Source organism: Pantherophis guttatus, chromosome 4, assembly GCF_059756535.1.
Source record: "Pantherophis guttatus breed Tessera chromosome 4, ASM5975653v1, whole genome shotgun sequence".
Taxonomy (NCBI): domain Eukaryota; kingdom Metazoa; phylum Chordata; class Lepidosauria; order Squamata; family Colubridae; genus Pantherophis; species Pantherophis guttatus.
In genome coordinates, this window is record NC_142066.1 from 37,706,592 (window position 1) to 37,717,542 (window position 10,951).

The following is a 10,951-nucleotide window of genomic DNA, read 5'->3' on the forward strand; positions in this document are numbered from 1 at the left end:
TCCTTCCTCGGAAGGGGCGCCTAGCTGGAGCTCTTGTTGCGGGTGGTCCTCTCAAGTGTGGCGTGGCCAACATGAATGCCTCTTCTTCAATTAAAAGTCTACAGACATTGTCCACTGTGCGTTGAGCAATTGGGACTTGGTTAATTTTTGTAACAGCATCTTTCCATTCATAGTTCAAAGAGTTAATAGTGATGCTGATCATTTGAATATCTTCAATGTTATGGCCTCTTTCTCTCTATTCTGTTCTCAGACCTTTCAGTTTGGTCAAATGTCCTCCAATTTGTTCACCGGGTTTCAATCTCGAACCGTGGAGTTCAGACATGAGTAGACATGAAGATTCAATTGAGATAGACCTGTAGCAATTTTCCAATTCAGCCCAAATTTGTCGGGCTGTTGTGTTTGGTGGAAAAGTGACCTGCAGTTCAGTATCCATGGACATCAATAATGTTGTGCGAGCCCTTATCTCTAAATCTCTTATTGCATAAGTCCAAGGTGGAGCAGGTGGGTTAAATACCATACAGTGCGTGCCTTCTCTAAGAAACAATAGTGTAATCTCACTGACCCAGGCTTTGTAATTGTGTCCTGACATTTTTAGTTTTGACTCACCAGTTAGTGGAGAGACAGAGAATGCCTGGTAAGGAGCCTGCACTTGGTATGCTGGCTGTGCTGGCAGGAATGCCTGTGGTATTTGCTGTGCCTGTTGTGGACCTAAAAATGGTCTTGGTTGTGCCATTGGAAGTGGGCCAGGAGGTGGCCCTATTTGCACTTGTGGCTGTGGCACATATGCAGGCATTTGTAGCTGCTGTGGCTGATGCACTGGAATCTGTTGTATTCCAGTTGCCATTTGTGCTTGATCTGCAATATTGGCATGACCTGCTGGAGATGCAGTCATTTGCCTTTGCTGTGTTCCATCTAAAAGGACACCAACACTGCCAGGGGTGTTTGAGTTTGGGCCTGTGGAAACACTTGTGGCATTTCAGCTTCCTGTAGTAAATTGCTTTTGCCAGCAGATGGCGCTGCACCTTTAGCTTCGGGCAGCTTTGCATACGGGGCATTGTATGCTTTAGAGTAGGAGTGGTTATGTAAGACATGTGTAACTTGATCAGGGAGACTTTCATGTGACGTATGCAGTGCTCTTTACCTTAATTGGCCTGACATGAAATCCACCAGGGGGAGTGTCTTTGGCTCTGGAGAAGAAGGCAATATGGCGCTTTTTGAAAAATTTAAGTTATCTCCCTTATCTTGCTCAAGCATAGATATAGCCATTTTTGCCTGGGATAGCTGCTGTTCATAGAGTTTTATATGGTCACGAAAGGCTTTCATAGCCAGCTCATCCAGGGTGAGCTTAGAGCTTCGAGGAGAATAATAAATTGTTTCTCTCTCTGCATGGGAGGAATTTTGCTCATCAGTTTGCTTTAGCCCTGCATCGAGCGTTACAAATTCAGAAGGTTCTGGGAAGACTTTTTCAGAGCTTGGAAGATCAGAAGAAAATGTTACTGACCTTAGTCGTAAATCATCATCTTCAAAAACAGCTTCTGTCTTATCTGTCTCCATTTCTGTTCCCACGGCTTCTTCTCGTTCCAGGCGTGTGGCTGTAGTAAGGGGCTGGAAATCTGGAAACCTCCTTTCTGCCACCTTCTCAGCAAAATACATTTTGTATTTGTTTTACTTCTGTTTCGGCATCTCAGCAATATAATTAGCGTACCTCAGTAGCTAAAAACTAATTGCCTATGCGCTCTTATCAGAAGTAACAAAAAACAAGGAAAAAGCCATAAATCAAACTGTCCTCGTGCTATCAGATGTCAGGGCATTTATTAATCCCATGTTTGGCTCTGGGACTAATTACCCTGGTTTAGAGGAGATGAATCGAGGCTTATTCCTTGTTGCAATAATCCGAAAAAGAAACGCGAGAAAGGTTTCTAATAAAACTCATTTATTTGTTATAAAGAAAATAAAACACCTCACTAACTAAGAAAAGTTAATTGCTACATTTTTGAAAGTAATTCGGGCCAGTTGCCTTTCAGCAACCGGCACTCCTGGCAAGAGAACAAAGGAAAGAGTGTGTGAAGGAAGCAAGTGAAGGAATGTGGGTGGATGGACATGCGTAGTAGCTTTTGATAACAGTTCTTGGCAAGGTACGGAGAGTCAGATAGTCCAGAAATAATGAGCTCAGCTGGTAAATAAAATAACGCAGTGACACTCCGGGTGCTCCTCAAGGGGAGCCCCATGTAGAGAGCGTTTCAGTAGTCCAGGCGGAAAGTGACAAGGGCATGAGTGACTCTGTATAGGGAGTCCCATTTTGAAAAGATGTGTTTTATGATTTTTTTTGTTTTTAAAAAATTTAAAAAAATTTTTAAAAAATCATTGGGAAAGACTCAATAAGTGGATAAAAATGCCAAATCTATTCTGATCATCTGGCTGACTGTGTGATGAACAGTAATAAAATAAATAACAAAATAACCAGCTTAACTAAATAAGAGATATGACAGCCACAAGAAAGCCATACATCCTATATCTAAGTGTTGATAGTCATTGAATAAAAATAAATAAATAAAAGTCTCTTTTCTATGAACTGATTCCATTTAAAAGGGATGGAATAATTAAGATTATTCTTAAAGTATTTTGGACATTAGTAGACTGAATGTAATACCTTTCTGTAATATATGTGTTTTCCTGAAAGCCTGAGTAACTTCAGAGCCATTTATAGATTCAGAAGGAATACAGTTAAATCTAAATTTCTTCCTTGCACGATTTAATAGCTAAAGTGCACTGTCTTTCCTTCCTCCCTCCCTCCCTCCCTCCCTTCCTTCCTTCCTTCCTTCCTTCCTTCCTTCCTTCCTTCCTTTATTTATCAAACTTGTGTGCTGTCCGTTCCACCAAAGGCAGCTGTAGGTGGCTTACAGACATTGAATAAAATACAGAATAAACCATTAAAACAATAAATAAAGTTTAAAATTCAATTAAAATAAAACTAAGCAGAATGGAGAGGGAGCAAAGTGTACGCAGGGAGGAGGTGGGGTGTTTTTACTCCATTAGCCACCTCCAATGTGTCACTTCCCCATAGGGGATTCCAGGCTAATTGGTGTAGCCACGACTCCAAGGCCTTTTGGAAGGCCAAAAGGGTGGGAATGGATCTGATCTTGATCAGATAGTGGCAAAAGGATCTTACTCAGGGGCATCATGTAGTTGGTAAAAAAGGAGTAGAGAAAATATCAAGACCTGAAGCATGCCACGAAGATGCAGTTGTGGACTGGACCTCTCACTCCCTATCAATATAAATTGGGATGACTCTGGAAAAAGGATCCAAACCAGCACAACACTTCATCATTCAGCTCTAAACTCCATAGCTGGCCTAAAAGGATATCAAGAAAAGAAAAGAAAAAGTATTCTTATAAGACTGCATAATTTCGAAGAAGCACCTGTACCTTGTACCTTTGTAACAAAGTATAACACGATTGATATACATGAGTGAGTTTCATCCCTTTATATTCTCATGTTTTAATGGATTATTTTTTTTCCTAGAAACCATTAGAAAAATTACTTTACCCTAGATTAATGTTGTACTGGAAATATTTTCCAATCAATTCTCAGTTATTTGGTTCTTTAAGTCATTTAAAGCTACTTTGTACAGTTAGTTGTTTCAGATATTATGAAATTGTTACAAATTGCACCCCTTCTTTTTTGATTGGTCTGCATTTTCCTATTTATTAATATTCAGTATATTCTGTCTTCATTTGTCTTTCATGTTCATAGAAAGAATAAATGAAAATATAGGATTTCTATCTAGGTAGATGCAAATATAGATAAAGATATAGATGTAAATATAGTTACTCTTTAAAAGGTGCTAAAATGTATTTCTGCAGTTTTCTGAAAGTTCTCTCGAGTTTTATATTGTTTTTGAACCGATTTGCTCAAATAGAAATATTTAAAAAATCACTTTTACCTAAGGCAAAATTATTCAATGACTTAAAGATGTCCAAATCTACGTTATTCTAAAGAATGCAGATTATATTAAAACCTTTTTTTTACTGTTTATCTCTAAATCATGAGGTAGTTGGTCCACATATGAATAGTTGGTCCACATAAATGGTTATTATATTTCAAAATATTTTCTACAGCTTGGACGAAAACAACAAAAACAATTACTTCCCTATGATAAAAAGACACATTTTTTTTTTAAAAAAATGGAAATTAATTATGATACCATTAACTTTGGGGATGAACTGATTTTCTTTTTATCTGTTAAATGACATAACAATGGAAGTCTGCATTACTGGAGAAACATCAAAAATCATTTTGGAAAATAATCTTCCGTAAGTGTTTTTATGGCAGCATCAACTGATCAAAGTGTATTACATTAAAAGTAAACTTATCTTGGAATTGTACAAACCCTTTAGAACTGTAATTTTTGTAGGAAAGTCAGGATTTGCACTTTTCTGATTTATTATTTTATTTATTTCTATAAATACTTTAGTACTGTAAAGCCTATATAGTACAGGTGTAAAGTGTGTCCATAGTTGGGTGTTACTGGAATCACAAATATATGCCACATTCAGGATTATTTGCAGTCTTTGAATGATTTTTAAAGTCAGATCAAGTAAAATATATTACACAAAATATTATCTGTCAATGTTTAGAATGCTTCTAAACTGTAGTTTCCCCAGAATACATGAATTCCTTAATTAATTTTGACCTTTATTTTTGTATCAATTAAACATACTAAGAGGAAAATAACAGTGAAAAACCAGTCAAATCACATATCTAAAAAGAATCCAGTAAACTATCCCTCTGTTAATGTTAAGTGGTTTCATATTTTTTTTCTTAAACAAACAAACTCATTTGTAATCTATTTTTCACAGTGCCCTAGAATATTCCTTTATATCTTAAAGAGATAGATACTTACAATTTTTGTTTATTTATTATTTATAGTGACTATATTCATCATATATTAATCTTTTCTATCTGATTTTCTTTTGGACAGATCTTATTTTTCTTGAATCATCTGACATGGAAAATCAGACTGAAATAAAAGAGTTTATACTCTTGGGACTCTCAAGAGATCCTCATCTACAAGATTTTCTTTTTGTCTTGTTTTTAATCATCTTCTTAGTGACATTATTAGGCAACATGATGATTATACTTGTGACCAGGATTGAGTTTACCCTCCAGACTCCCATGTTCTTTTTTCTCAGACATTTGGCTTTTGTCGACATCTGCTATTCATCAGTTACTGTTCCAAAATTGTTAGGAAACCTCATAACAAAGAAGAAAACAATTTCTTGGGAAGGATGCATTGCACAGAATTTCTTCCTTTTCCAAACTGTTTGTGCAGAAGTGTTCATCCTATCAGCAATGGCTTATGACCGATATGTTGCTATATGTGATCCACTACATTATACCATAAACATGACAAAAGAAACTTGCAGACTGTTAGTGGGTACGTCCTGGGGAATGGGTTTCTTGTATGGTATGGCAAATGTACTGCCTTTGTTAAATGTGCATTTTTGTAGTGACAATACCATCAGACATTATAGCTGTGAACTTCCCTCACTTTTGGCCTTGTCTTGTACGAAGAACATCATCAATTATATTGTTCTTCTTATCTCTGTCTTTATATTTGGTTTGAGTTCATTTCTTTTCACCCTGGTGTCTTACATTTACATCATTTCAACCATCCTGAAAATTAATTCAGCAGAAGGCAGGAAAAAAGCATTTTCCACTTGCAGTTCCCACCTCATTGTAGTGGGCTTATTTTACATTACAGGTTTCATCAGGTACACGAAGCCAAGTTTAGAATCACTCATGAATTTGGACAAAGTGATCTCTATTCAGTATAGCATCCTAACTCCAATGTTGAATCCCATCATATACAGTCTCAAGAACAAAGAGATCAAATCTGCTTGGGTGAAGCTGTTTGGAAAATATAACCCCATTTCTAATCCATAAATAATAATAATAATCTGTAGCACTTTACTCTGAACACCATAGCCCTTCTACTTACAGCCTAGGAGAAAAATAGCCAGATGATTTTCCTATCTCTTTAATGTCCCCACTAACAAAAGTCGGAGGATAATATGAGAATACTTCTTGTCTTCATTTGTCCTGGCTGGTATAAAGCCATAGATCTTTAACAAAATATATAAGATTGACATATTTTAATACAGACATAGCCGCACATCTATGTAACTTTGCAATTTAAATCAGTTTAATTTGTCTCTTCCTTAAATATGCATGCCATTAGCTAACAAGTCATTCTGTGTGCATTTTTTATAATACACTTTACATTGATCTGTTTTTAGGTATAAGCATTTAGTAGCAAATTTAGCAGAAATTGAAATATGTTATTATTATCTTTTGATTAAGGTTCAAGACTTGTCATTTAACATTCATGTACCTAATTCACAATTGTTGTAACTGTAACTGAAGGATAGTCTCATAGAAGTTGTACCATCATGTAGAGAAATTCATGTATTAGAGGTACAATAAAGTTATGGGCTTAATAATAAAGACTAAGATAGCATTTTATATGCTTGATAATTTAACACTTGTTTACATTGTTATACTTAAGTAATTTTAAGGGGTTAAATCAATAGCTGAAATCTTTCTTCACTGCCCTTTTATTTAAAAGTACATCATTACTTTCTTCTTTCTATAATTTATTCTGTGTAATCATGAAAACTATAAAATGTAAGTTCATGTATTTTTTGTTTTACACAAACAGTTCATAAGAGCTTTCCAGTTCAGCAATAAGTGTAGATATTGCCTTTTTTTTTCCTGATCAAAGAAATTTGGCCATCTCAGAAAATTTCATCATCTTCACAACCATTCCTTCATTGTAGGTATTGCAGAACCTTTCCATCTTTGTCCAGTTATTATATAAAAAAAATAAACTTTTACAACTTTTTACAACTTTTGTCCATCAGTCTCAAAAGAAAGATTTCTGTTATATCAGTCTTTAACATCCTCTGAATCACTGGATGCATTTGAATTGAAAATTTTCCAAGTCCATCAGGTTAACAAGTCCATCAAGCATGATTAATGTATTTTCTTGTTCACATTTGCAACATAGATTTGAAGTGCCTTTATACATTGTAGACAACTTCTATTGCTGAAAAATTGAGTTTTGTGCAGAGCTAGAGCTTGGAAATTTGCCCCATTGAACAACTGTTCTTTCCTATTATTTGGCTTGTCCCGTAATGGTTTCAAGAATCAAACTGTTTTTTCTTTCTTTACATTTCTACAATTGCTTTAGTTAATACTAAAAACTATGCCTTGCATCTACCTAAATCCTAGAATGTAAATCTAAATTAAAAAAAAAAACAAAAACTAAGTTTTGCCATGGGATTCCTGTTTCAACTTGATCATGGTTTGTAATGCCTATATAAGTTTGTTACAATAATCAATTGTTGTTTGCAAGAAAAGTCATATCTTTCAAGGAATGAAATTTTGGCATCAGTTTTAATTGTAATTAGTATTCTCAATATTCAATTTTTATTTTAATTTCTATGTTTTGTTTTCATCAATGATTGCTAGTATAACTGACTATCCTTTGCAGATTTCTAAGTACTACTACAGTCTTCACATTTCTAATCTTCTCTTTTAGTTTTTGATTTTTCCAAATTGAATAGAAAAACATAGTCCCAAAATTATATCATCATTGTCTTTGCATTTTCATACCAGGATTCAGACAAAATTTGCCTTTTCTTCATTTTTGTATTTATAGTGATTATTTGTATTTAATTACTCAGTAACATTCATAAGAAATATAGTTATGATGGTGGTTATAATAAGTAAAGCATTTTTTCCCTTTTTTTCCCTTTCTGTTCTTCCAATGTTATACATGCTTTCCTTTGGGAAGAGCAATGCACCAATATTAATCCTCAACAGAGTTTATGCTGAGTTGCAGAAATGTCCTGGGATGAATTCCATAAGGAATATTACATCATTGTCTCTCCCTCTCCACCAAAATATGTTCATATGATGCTTAGTAAAAACATTGTAGTTCTTAAAAGTACTGAGAAAATGACATTCTCAAAACCAAATTCAAGGGCTACCTATTATTCCCTTGAAACAAATAATATACTATTTAATATAGCTTTAATAAGAAAATTAAATCTCCTTTCTTTTTCACTTTAGTATGAATGATACTAAAGTGAATAGAAATAGAAAATTAGGTATTTCTCCCTTTTTTCATGGAAAGTTTCATTATTTTCCCTGAAGAATCTTGAATTGTTGCAGACATATCATCAAAATAAACTGTAGTCTCACAGTGAGTAAATCATGGAAATTCTGATTTAAGTATTTTTTTTTCTTTAGAACCTATCCTGTGTCATAATTAATATATTTTGTATAATATTTTTCCTACCATCTAATTCTTTGCATATTATCATTATGTGAGAGAACATGTAAGAAAAATATAGGTAATTGTACATCTCCACATAATCCCAAAACCATATGGAGATATTATCAAAGTATCATTCTTTTATCTTTACATGGGGGCGGGGACGACATTATTTTCCTCAAACCAACTACTTTATTACCATTTCACTTTAACTAAATATGATACATTTTTAAGCACTGTGATGGAGGGAAATTGCAAAAAACCCAATTTATCTTAGCCTAACCAGCAAAATTCTGGAGGAGTTTGATAACACTTTTTCTAATGAATACACTTTATGAAAAGATATACAGGTAGTCCCTACTGAATAATAGTAATTGAGCCTGGGAACTCCATTGCTAAATGGCATAGTAACAAAGTGTGACATCATGTGATTATGCTGACTTGTGAGAGCAATTGCAGAAATTTTAGTTGTACTTATTAAGTGAATTCCATGCAATCATTAAGTACAACAATACATGATTGTCATTTACGACTTTCTTTTGCTTGTCAGAAACTGACAGTGAAGATCACTAATTGCAATTTCATGGCTGAGGGAAATTGTGATCTTTGTGTTTCTTATCTGGTTGCCAAGGATCCAAATAGCAAGCATGTCTTGACTATTGCAATGTGCTCTACATGGGGCTACCCCTGAAGACCATCCAAAAGCTCCAGTTGGTGCAAAATTCAGTGGCTCGCATGGTGTGCGCATGTATCACCTCTCCTACGGGAGCTGCATTGACTGCCAATTTGCTTCTGGGTGCAATTTAAGGTGCTGTTTGTAACTTTTAAAGCCTTTCATTATTTGAACCAGATTATTTGTGAGACCGTCTCTTGTTGATCATCTGTCTGATCCACTAAAGTGGGAAGGCAAGGAATGTTGCAGGTACCATCCCCTAGGGAGATACACCCGGTGGGACCCAGAAGAAGGGCCATTTCTCTGGAACATCATTTCCCCAGAGATTAGACTGGGCCCCACTCTAACACTCTTTTGGATGCACTGAACCATGCACTGAATACATGGTTCTGACAGCCGGGCCTAGGGAACCTAGAGCAGAATGGACCTCTTAAATGAATGTGTGTTGTTGCCAGGGTGGGGGATAGAGAGTTATTATTTTATTATTTTTCTTTTTATTATTCTTATTATGTTAATATGTTGTTTTTTTATCCATGCAAGTCACCTTGAGTTGCCAAGTGCAAATAGGCAGCAATAAAAATTTTCTAAAATAAATAAAAACTGTGTCTGCAGGGATACTCCAATGCCTGAAATTACAAGAAATAGTTGTAAGTTTCCTTGATCGGCACTGCCATAATTTTGAATAGTCAGTAAATGAGTGAAGACTACCTATAAACTTCCAGATAAGCTTATGCTTATGCCATTTATCCCATGTAACGCCTCTCCTGCGCGAGCTGCACTGGCTCCCGGTGGTCTTCCGAGTGCGCTTCAAGGTTTTGGTCATCACCTTTAGAGTGCTCCATGGCTTAGGACCTGGTTATCTACGGGACCGCCTGCTACCACCAATAGCCTCCCACCGACCAGTAAGCTCCCATAGAGAGGGGCTCCTCCGGGTGCCGTCGGCCAAACAATGTCGACTGGCGGCCCCCAGGGGGAGAGCCTTCTCTGTCGGGGCACCTACTATCTGGAACGAGCTCCCCCCCGAAATACGGAGGATTCCGGATCTGCATACCTTCCGTCGCACGCTTAAGACGTTCCTATTCCAGCAAGCCGGCCTGACCTAAACTTCTCCTCTTTTAAATGGGAATTTTAAATTTGGTTTTAAATTATTGGGGTTTTAAATATGGTTCAGCCAAATTTATTTAACTTGTTTTATTTCTATTTTAAATTTTGTATTTATATGTTTTATTTCATGGCTGTTCACCACCCTGAGTCCTTCGGGAGTAGGGCGGTATACAAATTTAATAAAATGAAAAATGAAAATGAAATGAATCAGATTACTTATTTGATTGCTTGTTGCTCTGTTTGTGTATATTCAATAATTATTGTTGCTCTGTTTGTGTATATTCAATAATTATTATTCTAGTATCCTATATCTACATCATTTCCACTATCCTGAAACTGAATTCATCAGAAGCCAAAAGGAAAACCTTCTCTACTTGCAGTTCTCATCTCATGATTATTTTGTATTATAGCACAGGCTGTTTGAGAAACTTAAGACCCAGGACAACCTCCTCAGTCATTGTTGATGAATTGTTCTCAGTTCAGTACAACACTTCAACCCCTATGTTGAATCCCATTATCTACAGCCTGAAAGCCTGGGAAGTGAAGGAAGCTATCAAGAAACTAATGGGCTATAAACCCTTGGCTTCTCATATGGCATAAAATTATTGGATATTAAGCCTGGGCTTTTGTAATGTAAATCAATGCATTAGCTTTGAAACATACTCTGGTTCAAAATCTTTTTTGGCACATCTGAATATTTAATATAGATACCAGTTTAAGTTTTACTAATAATGATATAGTAGGTTACTAGGATTATGTTTATGATAAATCATCTTTAAATGAAAGAATAAAGTTTTGCTTTTGACAATTCCATCTCGGGGAAAATATGAAGA

At 35.6% G+C, this 10,951-nt stretch overlaps 1 protein-coding gene across 1 annotated transcript; it reads left to right on the plus strand.

Moving 5' to 3' along the window:
- Nucleotides 1-5,007: 5,007 nt before the first annotated feature.
- On the plus strand, nucleotides 5,008-10,718 carry LOC117668777 (olfactory receptor 8S1-like). Its single transcript, XM_034422843.2, has 2 exons — nucleotides 5,008-5,608; nucleotides 10,381-10,718. The coding sequence occupies exons 1-2, from the start codon at nucleotides 5,008-5,010 to the stop codon at nucleotides 10,716-10,718; spliced, it is 939 nt and encodes a 312-aa protein (XP_034278734.2).
- The last annotated feature ends 233 nt before the right edge of the window (nucleotides 10,719-10,951 follow it).